Source organism: Dendrobates tinctorius, unplaced genomic scaffold (assembly GCF_039654945.1).
Source record: "Dendrobates tinctorius isolate UK_male_01 unplaced genomic scaffold, ASM3965494v1 ptg000449l, whole genome shotgun sequence".
Taxonomy (NCBI): domain Eukaryota; kingdom Metazoa; phylum Chordata; class Amphibia; order Anura; family Dendrobatidae; genus Dendrobates; species Dendrobates tinctorius.
In genome coordinates, this window is record NW_027362111.1 from 1,139,740 (window position 1) to 1,156,873 (window position 17,134).

Genomic DNA, 17,134 nt, shown 5'->3' on the forward strand with positions numbered 1-17,134 from the left:
AGTGGTGGTATGTTTCCTAATTGCGGGTGTAGTCCAGCTCCTCTTATTGACTGTATGAGGTGGTGCTCAGTGGTGGTATCTTTCCTAATACCGGGTGTAGTCCAGCTTCTCTCAGTGACTGTATGAGGTGGTGGTATCTTTCCTAATACCGGGTGAAGTCCAGCTTCTCTCAGTGACTGTATGAGGTGGTGGTATCTTTCCTAATACCGGGTGTAGTCCAGCTCCTCTTATTGACTGTATGAGGTGGTGCTCAATGGTGGTATCTTTCCTAATACCGGGTGTAGTCCAGCTCCTCTCAGTGACTGTATGAGGTGGTGCTCAATTGTGGTATCTTTCCTAATACCGGGTGTAGTCCAGCTTCTCTCAGTGACTGTATGAGGTGGTGGTATCTTTCCTAATACCGGGTGTAGTTCAGCTCCTCTCAGTGACAGTATGAGGTGGTGGTATCTTTCCTAATACCGGGTGTAGTCAAGCTCCTCTTATTGACTGTATGAGGTGGTGCTCAATGGTGGTATCTTTCCTAATACCGGGTGTAGTTCAGCTCCTCTCAGTGACAGTATGAGGTGGTGCTCAGTGGTGGTATCTTTCCCATTACCTTGTGTAGTCCAGCTCCTCTCAGTGACTGTATGAAGTGGTGCTCAGTGGTGGAATCTTTCCTAATATCGGGTGTAGTCCAGTTCCTCTCATTGACTGCATGAAGTGGTGCTCATTGGTGGTATCTTTCCCAATACCGGGTGTAGTCCAGCTTCTCTCAGTGACTGTATGAGATTGTGCTCTGTGGTGGTATCTTTCCTAATACCTGATGTAGTCCAGCTTCTCTCAGTGACTGTATGAAGTGATGCTCAGTGGTGGTATCTTTCCTAATACAGGGTGTAGTAGAGCTCCTCTCAGTGACTGTATGAGGTGGTGCTCAGTGGTGGTATCTTTCCTAATACCGGGTGTAGTCCAGCTTCTCTCAGTGACTGTATGAGGTGGTGGTATCTTTCCTAATACCGGGTGTAGTCCAGCTCCTCTCAGTGACTGTATGAGGTGGTGCTCAATGGTGGTATCTTTCCTAATACCGGGTGTAGTCCAGCTTCTCTCAGTAACAGTATGAGGTGGCACTCAGAGGTGGTATCTTTCCTCATACAGGGTGTAGTAGAGCTCCTCTCAGTGACTGTATGAAGTGGTGCTCAATGGTGGTATCTTTCCTAATACTTAGTGTAGTTCAGCTTCTCTCAGTGACAGTATGAGGTGGCACTCAGTGGTGGCATCTTTCCTAATAACTTGTGTAGTCCAGCTCCTCTCAGTGACTGTGTGAAGTGGTGCTCAGTGGTGGTATCTTTCCTAATACCGGGTGTAGTCCAGCTCCCCCCAGTGACTCTATGAAGTGGTGCTCAGTGGTGGTATCTTTCCTAATACTGGGTGTAGTTCAGCTCCTCTCAGTGACTGTATGAATTGGTGCTCAGTGGTGGTATCTTTCCTAATACCTTGTGTAGTCCAGCTCCTCTCAGTGACTGTATGAGGTGGTGTTCAATGGTGGCATCTTTCCAAATAACTTGTGTAGTCCAGCTACTCTCAGTGACTGTATGAAGTGTTGCTCAGTGGTGGTATCTTTCCTAATACCGGGTGTAGTCCAGCTCCCCTCAGTGACAGTATGAAGTGGTGCTCAATGGTGGTATCTTTCCTAATACCGGGTGTAGTCCAGCTTCTCTCAGTGACTGTATGAGATGGTGCTCAGTGGTGGTATCTTTCCTAATACCTGGTGTAGTCCAGCTTCTCTCAGTGACTGTATGAGGTGGTGCTCAGTGGTGGTATCTTTCCTAATACCGGGTATAGTCCAGCTTCTCTCAGTGACTGTATGAGGTGGTGGTATCTTTCCTAATACCGGGTGAAGTCCAGCTTCTCTCAGTGACAGTATGAAGTGGTGCTCAATGGTGGTATCTTTCCTAATACCTAGTGTAGTTCAGCTTCTCTCAGTGACAATATGAGGTGGCACTCAGTGGTGGTATCTTTCCTAATACAGGGTGTAGTAGAGCTCCTCTCAGTGACTGTCTGAAGTGGTGCTCAGTGGTGGTATCTTTCCTAATACCGGGTGAAGTCCAGCTTCTCTCAGTGACTGTATGAAGTGGTGCTCAATGGTGGTATCTTTCCTAATACCTAGTGTAGTTCAGCTTCTCTCAGTGACAATATGAGGTGGCACTCAGTGGTGGTATCTTTCCTAATACAGGGTGTAGTAGAGCTCCTCTCAGTGACTGTCTGAAGTGGTGCTCAGTGGTGGTATCTTTCCTAATACCGGGTGTAGTCCAGATTCTCTCAGTGACTGTATGAGGTGTGGCTCAGTGGTTGTATCTTTCCTAATACCGGGTGTAGTCCAGCTTCTCTCAGTGACTGTATGAGGTGGTGGTATCTTTTCTAATACCGGGTGAAGTCCAGCTTCTCTCAGTGACTGTATGAAGTGGTGCTCAATGGTGGTATCTTTCCTAATACCTAGGGTAGTTCAGCTTCTCTCAGTGACAGTATGAGGTGGCACTCAGTGGTGGTATCTTTCCTAATACAGGGTGTAGTAGAGCTCCTCTCAGTGACTGTCTGAAGTGGAGCTCAGTGGTGGTATCTTTCCTAATACCGGGTGTAGTCCAGATTCTCTCAGTGACTGTATGAGGTGTGGCTCAGTGGTTGTATCTTTCCTAATACCGGGTGTAGTCCAGCTTCTCTCAGTGACTGTATGAGGTGGTGGTATCTTTTCTAATACCGGGTGAAGTCCAGCTTCTCTCAGTGACTGTATGAGGTGGTGCTCAGTGGTGGTATCTTTCCTAATACCGGGTGTAGTCCAGCTCCTCTCAGTCACATTATGAGGTGGTGCTCAGTGGTGGTACCTTTCCTAACAACTTGTGTAGTCAATCTCCTCTCAGTGACTGTATGAGGTGGCGGTCAGTGGTGGTATCTTTGCTAATACCAGGTGTAGTCCAGCTTCTCTTCATGACTGTATGATATGGCTCTCAGTGGTGGTATCTTTCCTAATACCGGATGTAGACAAGCTTCTCTTCATGACTGTATGATATGGCTCTCAGTGGTGGTACCTTTCCTAATACCGGTTGTAGTCTAGCTCCTCTCAGTGACTGTATGAGGTGGTGCTCAAAGGTGGTATCTTTCCTAATACTGGGTGTAGTCCAGCTCCTCTCAGTGACTGTATGAGGTGGTGCTCAAAGGTGGTATCTTTCCTAATACCGGGTGTAGTCCAGCTCCTCTCAGTGACTGCATGAAGTGGTGCTCAATGGTGGTATCTTTCCTAATACCGGGTGTAGTCCAGCTCCTCTCACTGACAGTATGAGGTGGTGCTCAGTGGTGGTATCTTTCCTAATACCTTGTGTAGTCCAGCTCCTCTCAGTGACAGTATGAGGTGGTGCTCAATGGTGGCATCTTTCCTAGTAACTTGTGTAGTCCAGCTCCTCTCATTGACTGTGTGAAGTGGTGCTCAGTGGTGGTATTTTTCCTAATACCGGGTGTAGTCCAGCTCCTCTAAGTGACTTCATGAAGTGGTGCTCAATGGTGGTATCTTTCCTAATACCGGGTGTAATCCAGCTCCTCTCAGCGACTGTATGAGGTGGTGCTCAGTGGTGGTATCTTTCCTAATACCTTGTGTAGTCCAGCTCCTCTGAGTGACTGCATGAAGTGGTGCTCATTAGTGGTATCTTTCCTAATACTGGGTGTAGTCCAGTTCCTCTCAGTGACAGCATGAGGTGGTGCTCAGTGGTGGTATCTTTCCTAATGCCTTGTGTAGTCCAGCTCCTCTCAGTGACAGTATGAGGTGGTGCTCAGTGGTGGTTTCTTTCTAATACCTTGTGTAGTCCAGCTCCTCTCAGTGACTGTATGAGGTGGTGCTCAATGGTGGTATCTTTCCTAATACCGGGTGTAGTCCAGCTCCTCTCAGTGACTGCATGAAGTGGTGCTCAATGGTGTTATCTTTCCTAATACCGGGTGTAGTCCAGCTCCTCTGAGTGACTGCATGAAGTGGTGCTCAATGGTGGTATCTTTCCTAATACCGGGTGTAGTTCAGCTCCTCTCAGTGACAGTATGAGGTGGTGCTCAGTGGTGGTATCTTTCCTAATGCCTTGTGTAGTCCAGCTCCTCTCAGTGACAGTATGAGGTGGTGCTCAGTGGTGGTATCTTTCCTAATGCCTTGTGTAGTCCAGCTCCTCTCAGTGACTGTATGAGGTGGTGCTCAATGGTGGTATCTTTCCTAATACCGGGTGTAGTCCAGCTCCTCTCAGTGACTGCATGAAGTGGTGCTCAATGGTGTTATCTTTCCTAATACCGGGTGTAGTCCAGCTCCTCTGAGTGACTGCATGAAGTGGTGCTCAATGGTGGTATCTTTCCTAATACCGGGTGTAGTTCAGCTCCTCTCAATGACAGTATGAGGTGGTGCTCAGTGGTGGTATCTTTCCCAATACCTTGTGTAGTCCAGCTCCTCTCAGTGACTGTATGAAGTGCTGCTCAGTGGTGTTATCTTTCCTAATACCGGGTGTAGTCCAGCTCCTCTCAATGACTGCATGAAGTGGTGCTCAATGGTGGTATCTTTCCTAATACCTGGTGTAGTCCAGCTTCTCTCAGTGACAGTATGAAGTGATGCTCAGTGGTGGTATGTTTCCTAATTCCGGGTGTAGTCCAGCTCCTCTTATTGACTGTATGAGGTGGTGCTCAGTTGTGGTATCTTTCCTAATACCGAGTGTAGTCCACCTCCTCTCAGTGACAGTATGAAGTGATGCTCAGTGGTGGTATCTTTCCTAATACCGGATGTAGTCCATCTTCTCTCAGTGACTGTATGAGGTGGTGGTATCTTTCCTAATACCGGGTGTAGTCCAGCTCCTCTCAGTGACTGTATGAGGTGGTGCTCAATGGTGGTATCTTTCCTAATACCGGGTGTAGTCCAGCTTCTCTCAGTGACTGTATGAGGTGGTGCTCAGTGGTGGTATCTTTCCTAATACCTTGTGTAGTCCAGCTCCTCTCAGTGACAGTATGAGGTGATGCTCAGTGGTGGTTTCTTTCTAATACCTTGTGTAGTCCAGCTCCTCTCAGTGACTGTATGAGGTGGTGCTCAATGGTCGTATCTTTCCTAATACCTTGTGTAGTCCAGCTCCTCTCAGTGACAGTATGAGGTGATGCTCAGTGGTGGTTTCTTTCTAATACCTTGTGTAGTCCAGCTCCTCTCAGTGACTGTATGAGGTGGTGCTCAGTGGTGGTATCTTTCCTAATACCAGGTGTAGTCCAGCTCATCTAAGTGACTGCATGAAGTGGTGCTCAATGGTGGTATCTTTCCTAATACCTTGCGTAGTCCAGCTCCTCTCAGTGACTGTATGAAGTGTTGCTCAATGGTGGTATCTTTCCTAGTTCCTGGTGTAGTCCAGCTCCTCTCAATGACTGTCTGAGGTGGCACTCAGTGGTGGTATCTTTGCTAATACATTGTGTAGTCCAGCTCCTCTCAGTGACTGTATGAAGTGGTGCTCAGTGGTAGTATCTTTCCTAGTTCCTGGTGTAGTCCAGCTCCTCTCAATGACTGTCTGAGGTGGTGCTCCAGTGGTGGTGCCTTTCTTAATACCTTGTGTAGTCCAGCTCCTCTCAGTGACTGTATGATATGGCTCTGAGTGGTGGTACCTTTCCTAATACCTGGTGCAGTACAGCTTATCTTTGTGACTGTATGAGGTGGCGCTCAGTGGTGGTATCTTTCCTAATACCTTGTGTAGTCCAGCTCCTCTCAGTGACAGTATGAGGTGGTGGTATCTTTCCTAATACCTTGTGTAATCCAGCTCCTCTCAGTGACAGCATGAGGTGGTGCTCAGTGGTAGTATCTTTCCTAGTTCCTGGTGTAGTCCAGCTCCTCTCAATGACTGTATTGAGGTGGAGCTCAGTGGTAGTATCTTTCCTAATACCTGGTGTAGTTCAGCTCCTCTCAGTGACTGTATGAGGTGGTGCTCAGTTGTGGTATCTTTCCTAATACCTTGTGAAATCCAGCTCCTCGCAGTGACAGTATGAGGTGGTGCTCAGTGGTAGTATCTTTCCTAGTTCCTGGTGTAGTTCAGCTCCTCTCAATGACTGTCTGAGGTGGTGCTCAGTGGTGGTGCCTTTCCTAATACCTTGTGTAGTCCAGCTCCTCTCAGTGACTGTATGATATGGCTCTGAGTGGTGGTACCTTTCCTAATACCTGGTGTAGTACAGCTTATCTTTGTGACTGTATGAGGTGGTGCTCAGTGGTGGTATCTTTCCTAATACCTTGTGTAATCCAGCTCCTCTCAGTGACAGTATGAGGTGGTGCTCAGTGGTAGTATCTTTCCTAGTTCCTGGTGTAGTCCAGCTCCTCTCAATGACTGTATGAGGTGGTGCTCAGTGGTTGTGCCTTTCCTAATACCTTGTGTAGTCCAGCTCCTCTCAGTGACTGTATGATATGGCTCTGAGTGGTGATACCTTTCCTAATACCTGGTGTAGTACAGCTTATATTTGTGACTGTATGAGGTGGCACTCAGTGGTGGTATCTTTGCTAATACCTTGTGTAGTCCAGCTCCTCTCAGTGACTGTATGAAGTGGTGCTCAGTGGTAGTATCTTTCCGAGTTCCTGGTGTAGTCCAGCTCCTCTCAATGACTGTCTGAGGTGGAGTTCAGTGGTGGTGCCTTTCCTAATTCCTAATGTAGTTCAGTTTCCTCTCAGTCACTGTATGATATGGCTCTGAGAGGTGGTACCTTTCCTAATACCTGGTGTAGTACAGCTTATCTTTGTGACTGTATGAGGTGGTGCTCAGTGGTGGTATCTTTCCTAATACCTTGTGTAGCTCAGCTCCTCTCAGTGACTGTATGAAGTGGTGCTCAGTGGTTGTATCTTTCCTAATACCTTGTGTAATCCAGCTCCTCTCAGTGATAGTATGAGGTGGTGCTCAGTAGTAGTATCTTTCCTAGTTCCTGGTGTAGTCCAGCTCCTCTCAATGACTGTATTGAGGTGGAGCTCAGTGGTGGTGCCTTTCCTAATACCTTGTGTAGTCCAGCTCCTCTCAGTGACTGTATGATTTGGCTCTGAGTGGTGGTACCTTTCCTAATACCTGGTGTAGTACAGCTTATCTTTGTGACTGTATTGAGGTGGAGCTCAGTGGTGGTGCCTTTCCTAATAGCTTGTGTAGTCCAGCTCCTCTCAGTGACTGTATGAGGTGGTGCTCAGTGGTGGTATCGTTCCTAATACCTTGTGAATTCCAGCTCCTCTCAGTGACAGCATGAGGTGGTGCTCAGTGGTAGTATCTTTCCTAGATCCTGGTGTAGTTCAGCTCCTCTCAATGACTGTATGAGGTGGTGCTCAGTGGTGGAATCTTTCCTAATACCTTGTGTAGTCCAGCTCCTCTCAGTGACTGTATGAGGTGGTGCTCAGTGGTGGAATCTTTCCTAATACCTTGTGTCGTCCAGCTCCTCTCAGTGACTGTATGAGGTGGTGCTCAGTGGTGGAATCTTTCCTAATACCTTGTGTAGTCCAGCTCCTCTCAGTGACTGTATGAGGTGGTGCTCAGTGGTAGTATCTTTCCTAGATCCTGGTGTAGTTCAGCTCCTCTCAATGACTGTATGAGGTGGTGCTCAGTGGTGGAATCTTTCCTAATACCTTGTGTAGTCCAGCTCCTCTCAGTGACTGTATGAGGTGGTGCTCAGTGGTAGTATCTTTCCTAGATCCTGGTGTAGTTCAGCTCCTCTCAATGACTGTATGAGGTGGTGCTCAGTGGTGGAATCTTTCCTAATACCTTGTGTAGTCCAGCTCCTCTCAGTGACTGTATGAGGTGGTGCTCAGTGGTGGAATCTTTCCTAATACCTTGTGTAGCCCAGCTCCTCTCAGTGACTGTATGAGGTGGTGCTCAGTGGTGATATCTTTGCTAATACCTAGTGTAGTTCAGCTCCTCTCAGTGACTCTATGAGGTGGTGCCATTCCTAAAACCTAGTTGAGATGACTGCCATCTTTGTCTCCGTAAGAATCGGGAGTGAAGATCTTTTCTCATAGGATTGTGGTCCCCAACCTTTCTTACTGTGTGAGCTCCATTCAGCTCTATGAGGAGGTTGTGGACCACATCTAGAGCCTCGAGTAACCCTAACCCTTCAGCCAATTTAATCACGGTGAGGCAGTATAACTGCACCCAGGGTTCCTACCATACCATCATTTAGAATTCTTGCAGTCAGCGCTCACATCACTGTCACGTTCAGCTTCCAGCATCTCCTGTGACTCGTGGCCTCATCCTATTTCCATTTTACCATGCCTCATTTACTTCTAACCCCTGGGGCTATCACAGAAGTCACCAACCGAAGCCTTGCTCTTCATAGATGTTTGCTAGACATTATGGCAATGCACCAATCTTGCAGACACCTGGGAAGCACCCATCATAGTCCCACAAGCTACATGTGGCCTCTGAGTCACAGGTTGAGGACTCCTGCCATGTGGCATATAGAGATGTGCAGTTGATGCCCCCGTGAAATATTCTGCATGAAGGGATCATTGATGATTTCTACCATCTTGGGGCACGTTTGCAGCTGCTTCTACACTTAGGAACTGTCACCAATCCAAAACAAAGACAGATTTACACATTTTACAGCTTGAAAGTTCCTGCCAAATATGTTAGAAGGAGGCATTAATAAATGTGTCTTTCATCACTGCATGTGCTATCATGGCCGATAGACACAGTGGTGCTGTGCGTCCCCGCTCATGGCACATCTCCTGTCTCTAGCAGATGAAGCCACAGCGGGACATGTTCTGGACGCTTTCTGTGTAGACCCCGCGGCCGTGTTATCTTGCTTAGCGTATACAGAATTTTTTTAGTTTGTGCAGACACCGCCATCCCTTTGATTTAAAATAGATGATGTGCGGTGGTTAATCCCTGTCAATAACTTGCTATAAAGTGATCTCTGCAGTATATAAAAGATAATCCCTACCATCCATGTACAGTCATATGTAAAAGTTTGGGCACCCCTATTAATGTTAACCTTTTTTCTTTATAACAATTTTGGTTTTTGCAACAGGTATTTCAGTTTCATATATCTAATAACTGATGGACTCAGTTATATTTCTGGATTCAAATGAGGTTTATTGTACTAACAGAAAATGTGCAATCTGCATTTAAACAAAATTTGACCGGTGCAAAAGTATGGGCACCCTTATCATTTTCTTGATTTGAACACTCCTAACTACTTTTTACTGACTTCCCGAAGCACTAAATTGGTTTTGTAACCTCATTGAGCTTTGAACTTCATAGCCAGGTGTATCAAATCATGAGAAAAGGTATTTAAAGTGGACACTTGCAAGCAGTTCTCTTATTTGATTCTCCTATGAAGAGTGGCATCATGGGCTCCTCAAAACAACTCTCAAATGATCTGAAAACCAAGATTATTCAACATAGCTTTTCAGGGGAAGGATACAAAAAGTTGTCTCAGAGATTTAACCTGTCAGTTTCCACTGTGAGGAGCATAGTAAGGAAATGGAAGAACACAGGTACAGTTCTTGTTAAGCCCAGAAGTGGCAGGCCAAGAAAAATATCAGAAAGGCAGAGAAGAAGAATGGTGAGAACAGTCAAGGACAATCCACAGACCACCTCCAAAGACCGGCAGCATCATCTTGCTGCAGATGGTGTCACTGTGCATCGGTCAACAATACAGCGCATGCATAACGCCTTTTTGTATGACCAAACAACTCAATCTTTGTTTCATCAGTTCACAGGACCTTCTTCCAAAATGTAACTGGCTTGTCCCAATGTGCTTTTGCATACCTCAGGTGACTGTTTGTGGCGTGCTTGCAGAAACGGCTTCTTTCGCATCACTCTCCCATACAGCGTCTCCTTGTGCAAAGTGCGCTGTATTGTTGACCGATGCACAGTGACACCATCTGCAGCAAGATGATGCTGCCGGTCTTTGGAGGTGGTCTGTGGATTGTCCTTGACTGTTCTCACCATTCTTCTTCTCTGCCTTTCTGATAGTTTTGTTGGCCTGCCACTTCTGGGCTTAACAAGAACTGTACCTGTGTTCTTCCATTTCCTTACTATGTTCCTCACAGTGGAAACTGACTGGTTAAATCTCTGAGACAACTTTTTGTATCCTTCCCCTGAAAAGCTATGTTGAATAATCTTTGTTTTCAGATCATTTGAGAGTTGTTTTGAGGAGCCCATGATGCCACTCTTCATAGGAGAATCAAATAGGAGAACTACTTGCAAGTGGCCACTTTAAATACCTTTTCTCATGATTTGATACACCTGGCTATGAAGTTCAAAGCTCAATGAGGTTACAAAACCAATTTAGTGCTTCAGGAAGTCAGTAAAAAGTAGTTAGGAGTGTTCAAATCAAGAAAATGATAAGGGTGCCCATACTTTTGCACCGGTCAAATTTTGTTTAAATGCAGATTGCACATTTTCTGTTAGTACAATAAACCTCATTTGAATCCAGAAATATAACTGAGTCCATCAGTTATTAGATATATGAAACTGAAATACCTGTTGCAAAAACCAAAATTGTTATAAAGAAAAAAGGTTAACGTTAATAGGGGTGCCCAAACTTTTACATATGACTGTACTAGAAATAATCCCTACCATCCATGCACCATAGAAAATTTCTTTACATTCTAATGTAGATAATCCCTACAATCCATATACTGGAGATAATCCCTACCATCCATGTACTGTAGACAATCCCTACCATTAATATTCTGCAGATAATCCCTACCATCCAGGTTCTGTATATAATCCCTACCAATGATGTGCTGCAAATAATCCCTACCTTCCAGGTACTGTAGATAATCCCTACCATTGATGTACTGCAGATAATTCATACCATCCAGGTACTGTAGATAATCCCTACCATTGATGTGCTGCAGATAATCCCTACCATCCAGGTACTGTAGATAATCCCTATCATTGATGTGCATTGATAATGGGTACCATCTGTGTAGAGTAGATGTTTCTTACCATCAGTGTGCTGTAGATAGTCCCTATCACTGCTGTCCTGTAGATAATCACTGAAATCTCGTAAAACCACCAGTTCTGTCAGGACTGCCATGTTTGGTGGACACTCTCCTGTCTGCATCATGAGGCCAACCTGTATGGAGACCTTGAAGTGGTCACAATGTCACCTGCAATCACCGATATACCTGGGTTTGTATTCGATTGAGCCCCCGGAACCAGAGAATCTGTCCCCGTCTGAGTTCTCGCTCTGCGTGGTCTATTTCTTCCACATCTTCATTTAGCTCCTCTTCAGGGATCTCCTCTTTTTGGGTCAGATGACCGGCTGCCTTCAGGAACGTTAACCTGTTGTTTGGGATGCTGGCAATTACCTGTAAGCAGATGACATGGCCAGTCACAAGTCAGTGCTAAATATCAGTAGTTGTTATTTACAGGCGCGAACTCCAAATCTGCCCCACATATCACAGGAGGAAACTCCGCATCTGCCCCACACATCACAGGAGGAAACTCACATCTGTCCCATATATCACAGGAGGAAACTCCACATCTGTCCCATATATCACAGGAGGAAACTCACATCTGCTCCATACATCACAGAAGGAAACTCCACATCTGTTCCATGTATCACAGGAGGAAACTCCACATCTGTCCCATATATCACAGGAGGAAACTCCACATCTGTCCCATATATCACAGGAGGAAACTCCTCATCTGCCCCATACATCACAGAAGGAAACTCCACATCTCTCCCATATATCACAGGATGAAACTCCACATCTGTCCCATGTATCACAGGAGGAAACTCCACAACTACCCAACATATCACAGCAAAAAACTCACCAGCTGCCATACATCACAGAAGGAAACTCCACTTCTGCTCCATATATCACAGGAGGAAACTCCACATCTGTCCCACACATCACAGGAGGAAACTCCACATCTGTCCCACATATCACAGGAGGAAACTCCACATCTGTTCCATACATCACAGAAGGAAACTCCACATCTGTCCCACATATCACAGAAGGAAACCCCCCATCTGTCCCATATATCACAGGAGGAAACCACATCTGTTAAATACATCACAGAAGGAAACTCCACATCTCTCCCATATATCACAGGAGGAAACTCCACATCTGTTCCACACAACACAGGAGGAAACTCTACATCTGTCACATATATCACAGGAGGAAATTCCACACATCACAGGAGGAAACTCCACATCTGCTCCGTATATCACAGGAGGAAACTCCGCATCTCCCCCACACATCACAGGAGGAAACTCCACATCTGCTCCATACATCACAGAAGGAAACTCCACATCTGTCCCATAAATCACAGGAGGAAACTCCACATCTGTCCCATATATCACAGGAGAAAACTCCACATCTGCCCCACACATCACAGGAGGAAACTCCACATCTGCTCCATACATCACAGATGGAAACTCCACATCTGTCCCATATATCACTGGAGGAAACTCCACATCTGTCCCATATATCACAGGAGGAAACTCCACATCTGCTCCTTAGATCACAGGAGGAAACTCCACATCTGCCCCACACATCACAGGAGGAAACGCCACATCTGCTCCATACATCAGAGAAGGAAACTCCACATCTGTCCAATATATCAAAGGAGGAAACTACACATCTGTCCCATATATCACAGGAGGAAACTCCACATCTGCCCCATACATCACAGAAAGAAACTCCACATCTGTCCCATATATCACAGGACGAAACTCCACATCTGTCCCATATATCACAGGAGGAAACTCCACATCTGTCCCATATATCACAGGAGGAAACTCCACAACTACCCAACATATCACAGCAAGAAACTCACCAGCTGCTCCATACATCACAGAAGGAAACTCCACATCTGTCCCACATATCACAGGAGGAAACTCCACATCTGTCCCATATATCACAGGAGGAAACTCCACATCTGTTCCTTACATCACAGAAGGAAACTCCACATCTGCCCCACATATCACAGAAGGAAACTCCACATCTGTCCCATATATCACAGGAGGAAACCACATCTGTTCCATACATCACAGAAGGAAACTCCACATCTCTCCCATATATCACAAGAAGAACTCCACATCTGTTCCACACATAACAGAAGGAAACTCCACATCTGTCCCATGTATCACAGGAGGAAACTCCACATCTGTTTCACACATCACAGGAGGAAACTCCACATCTGTCCCATATATCACAGGAGGAAATTCCACATCTGTTCCTTACATCACAGAAAGAAACTCCACATCTGACCCATATATCACAGGAGGAAACTCCACATCTGCTCCATATATCACAGGAGGAAACTCCGCATTTGCCCCACACATCACAGGAGGAAACTCCACATCTGCTCCATACATCACAGAAGGAAACTCTACATCTGTCCCATATATCACTGGAGGAAACTCCACATCTGTCCCATATATCACAGGAGGAAACTCCACATCTGCTCCATATATCACAGGAGGAAACTCCACATCTGCCCCACACATCACAGGAGGAAACTCCACATCTGCTCCATACATCAGAGAAAGAAACTCCACATCTGTCCCATATATCACAGGAGGAAACTCCACATCTGCTCCATACATCAGAGAAGGAAACTCCACATCTGTCCCATATATCACAGGAGGAAACTCCACATCTGTCCCATATATCACAGGAGGAAACTCCACATCTGCCCCATACATCACAGAAGGAAACTCCACATCTGTCCCATATATCACAGGAGGAAACTCCACATCTGTCCCATATATCACAGGAGGAAACTCCACATCTGTCCCATATATCACAGGAGGAAACTCCACAACTACCCAACATATCACAGCAAAAAACTCACCAGCTGCCATACATAACACAGGAGGAAACTTCACATCTGTTCCATACATCACAGAAGGAAACTCCACATCTGCTCCATATATCACAGGAGGAAACTCCGCATCTGCCCCACATATCACAGGAAGAAACTCCACATCTGCTCCATACATCAGAGAAGGAAACTACACATCTGTCCCACACAACACAGGAGGAAACTCCACATCTGTCCCATATATCACAGGAGGAAACTCCACATCTGTTCCATACATCACAGAAGGAAACTCCACATCTGCCCCACATATCACAGAAGGAAACTCCACATCTGTCCCATATATCACAGGAGGAAACCACATCTGTTCCATACATCACAGAAGGAAACTCCACATCTCTCCCATATATCACAGGAGGAACTCCACATCTGTTCCCCACATCACGGAAGGAAACTCCACATCTGTCCCATATATCACAGGAGGAAACTCCACATCTGTTCCACACATCACAGGAGGAAACTCCACATCTGTCCAATATATCACAGGAGGAAATTCCACATCTGTTCCATACATCACAGAAGGAAACTCCACATCTGACCCATATATCACACGAGGAAACTCCACATCTGCTCCATATATCACAGGAGGAAACTCCGCATCTGCCCCACACATCACAGGAGGAAACTCCACATCTGCTCCATACATCACAGAAGGAAACTCCACATCTGTCCCATATTTTACAGGAGGAAACTCCACATCTGTCCCATATATCACAGGAGGAAATTCCACATCTGCTCCATATATCACAGGAGGAAACTCCACATCTGCCCCACACATCACAGAAGGAAACTCCACATCTGCTCCATACATCAGAGAATTAAACTCCACATCTGTCCCATATATCACAGGAGAAAACTACACATCTGTCTCATATATCACAGGAAGAAACTCCTCATCTGCCCCATACATCACAGAAGGAAACTCCACATCTGTCCCATATATCACAGGAGGAAACTCCACACCTACCAAACATATCACAGCAAGAAACTCACCAGCTGCCATCCATATCACAGTAGGAAACTCCACATCTGCTCCATACATCAGAGAAGGAAACTCCACATCTGTCCCACACATCACAGGAGGAAACTCCACATCTGTCCCATATATCACAGGAGGAAACTCCACATCTGTCCCATATATCACAGGAGGAAATTCCACATCTGTTCCATACATCACAGAAGGAAACTCCACATCTGTCCCATATATCACAGGAGGAAACTCCACATCTGCAACAATATATCTCAGGAGGAAACTCCGCATCTGCCCCACACATCACAGGAGGAAACTCCACATCTGCTCCATACATCACAGAAGGAAACTCCACATCTGTCCCATATATCACAGGAGGAAACTCCACTCCACATCTGTCCCATATATCACAGGAGGAAACTCCACATCTGCTCCATACATCACAGAAGGAAACTCCTCATCTATCCCATATATCACAGGAGGAAACTCCACATCTGTTCAACATCACAGGAGGAAACTCCACATCTGTGCCATATATCACAGGAGTAAACTCCACATCTGTTCCATACATCACAGAAGGAAACTCCACATTTGCCCCACATATCACAGAAGGAAACTCCACATCTGTCCCATATATCACAGGAGGAAACTACACATCTGTCCCATATATCACAGGAGGAAATTCCACATCTGCCCCATACATCACAGAAGGAAACTTCACATCTGTCCCATATATCACAGGAGGAAACTCCACATCTGCCCCACACATCACAGGAAGAAACTCCACATCTGCTCCATACATCAGAGAAGGAAACTCCACATCTGTCCCACACAACACAGGAGGAAACTCCACATCTGTCCCATATATCACAGGAGGAAACTCCACATCTGTTCCATACATCACAGAAGGAAACTCCACATCTGCCCCACATATCACAGAAGGAAACTCCACATCTGTCCCATATATCACAGGAGGAAACCACATCTGTTCCACACATCACAGAAGGAAACTCCACATCTCTCCCATATACCACAGGAGGAACTCCACATCTGTTCCCCACATCACAGAAGGAAACTCCACATCTGTCCCATATATCACAGGAGGAAACTCCACATCTGTTCCACACATCACAGGAGGAAACTCCACATCTGTCCCATATATCACAGGAGGAAATTCCACATCTGTTCCATACATCACAGAAGGAAACTCCACATCTGACCCATATATCACACGATGAAACTCCACATCTGCTCCATATATCACAGGAGGAAACTCCGCATCTGCCCCACATATCACAGGAGGAAACTCCACATCTGCTCCATACATCACAGAAAGAAACTCCACATCTGTCCCATATATTACAGGAGGAAACTCCACATCTGTCCCATATATCACAGGAGGAAACTCCACATCTGCTCCATATATCACAGGAGGAAACTCCACATCTTCCCCACACATCACAGGAGGAAACTCCACATCTGCTCCATACATCAGAGAAGGAAACTCCACATCTGTCCCATATATCACAGGAGGAAACTACACATCTGTCTCATATATCTCAGGAGGAAACTCCACATCTGTCCCATATATCACAGGAAGAAACTCCACATCTGCCCCACACAACACAGGAGGAAACTCCACATCTCCATACATCAGAGAAGGAAACTCCACATCTGTCCCACACAACACAGGAGGAAACTCCACATCTGTCCCATATATCACAGGAGGAAACTCCACATCTGTTCCATACATCACAGAAGGAAACTCCACATCTGCCCCACATATCACAGAAGGAAACTCCACATCTGTCCCATATATCACAGGAGGAAACCACATCTGTTCCATACATCACAGAAGGAAACTCCACATCTCTCCCATATATCACAGGAGGAACTCCACATCTGTTCCCCACATCACAGAAGGAAACTCCACATCTGTCCCATATATCAAAGGAGGAAACTCCACATCTGTTCCACACATCACAGGAGGAAACTCCACATCTGTCCCATATATCACAGGAGCAAATTCCACATCTGTTCCATACATCACAGAAGGAAACTCCACATCTGACCCTTCACTTATCCCAGTGCCTTCTGGGATAAGTGAAGAGTCTCCGCGAGCTCAACAATCACTGGGTTTTGGCCGTTGCAGCTGAAAAGAGGAAATCGGAAAACCAGGGGAAGAGTCTTGAGGAGATCATTTGCATATTCCCAGTGCCTTCTGGGATAAGTGAAGAGTCTCCGCGAGCTCAACAATCACTGGGTTTTGGCCGTTGCAGCTGAAAAGAGGAAATCGGAAAATTTGGGCTCATCTTTCATCGTTTTTAATAAATCT

At 45.9% G+C, this 17,134-nt stretch overlaps 1 protein-coding gene across 7 annotated transcripts in view; it reads right to left on the reverse strand.

Annotated features, from left to right (window-relative positions):
* The window catches only part of ATP2B2 (ATPase plasma membrane Ca2+ transporting 2), a 660,007-nt gene that overhangs the window by 52,868 nt on the left and 590,005 nt on the right, over positions 1 to 17,134 (reverse strand). For all 7 annotated transcript variants that reach the window (XM_073564311.1, XM_073564307.1, XM_073564309.1 and 4 more), the window contains one exon: positions 11,123 to 11,305. In XM_073564311.1, coding sequence (XP_073420412.1) covers positions 11,123 to 11,305 — 183 coding nt within the window. The remainder of the gene's footprint in view (positions 1 to 11,122; positions 11,306 to 17,134) is intronic.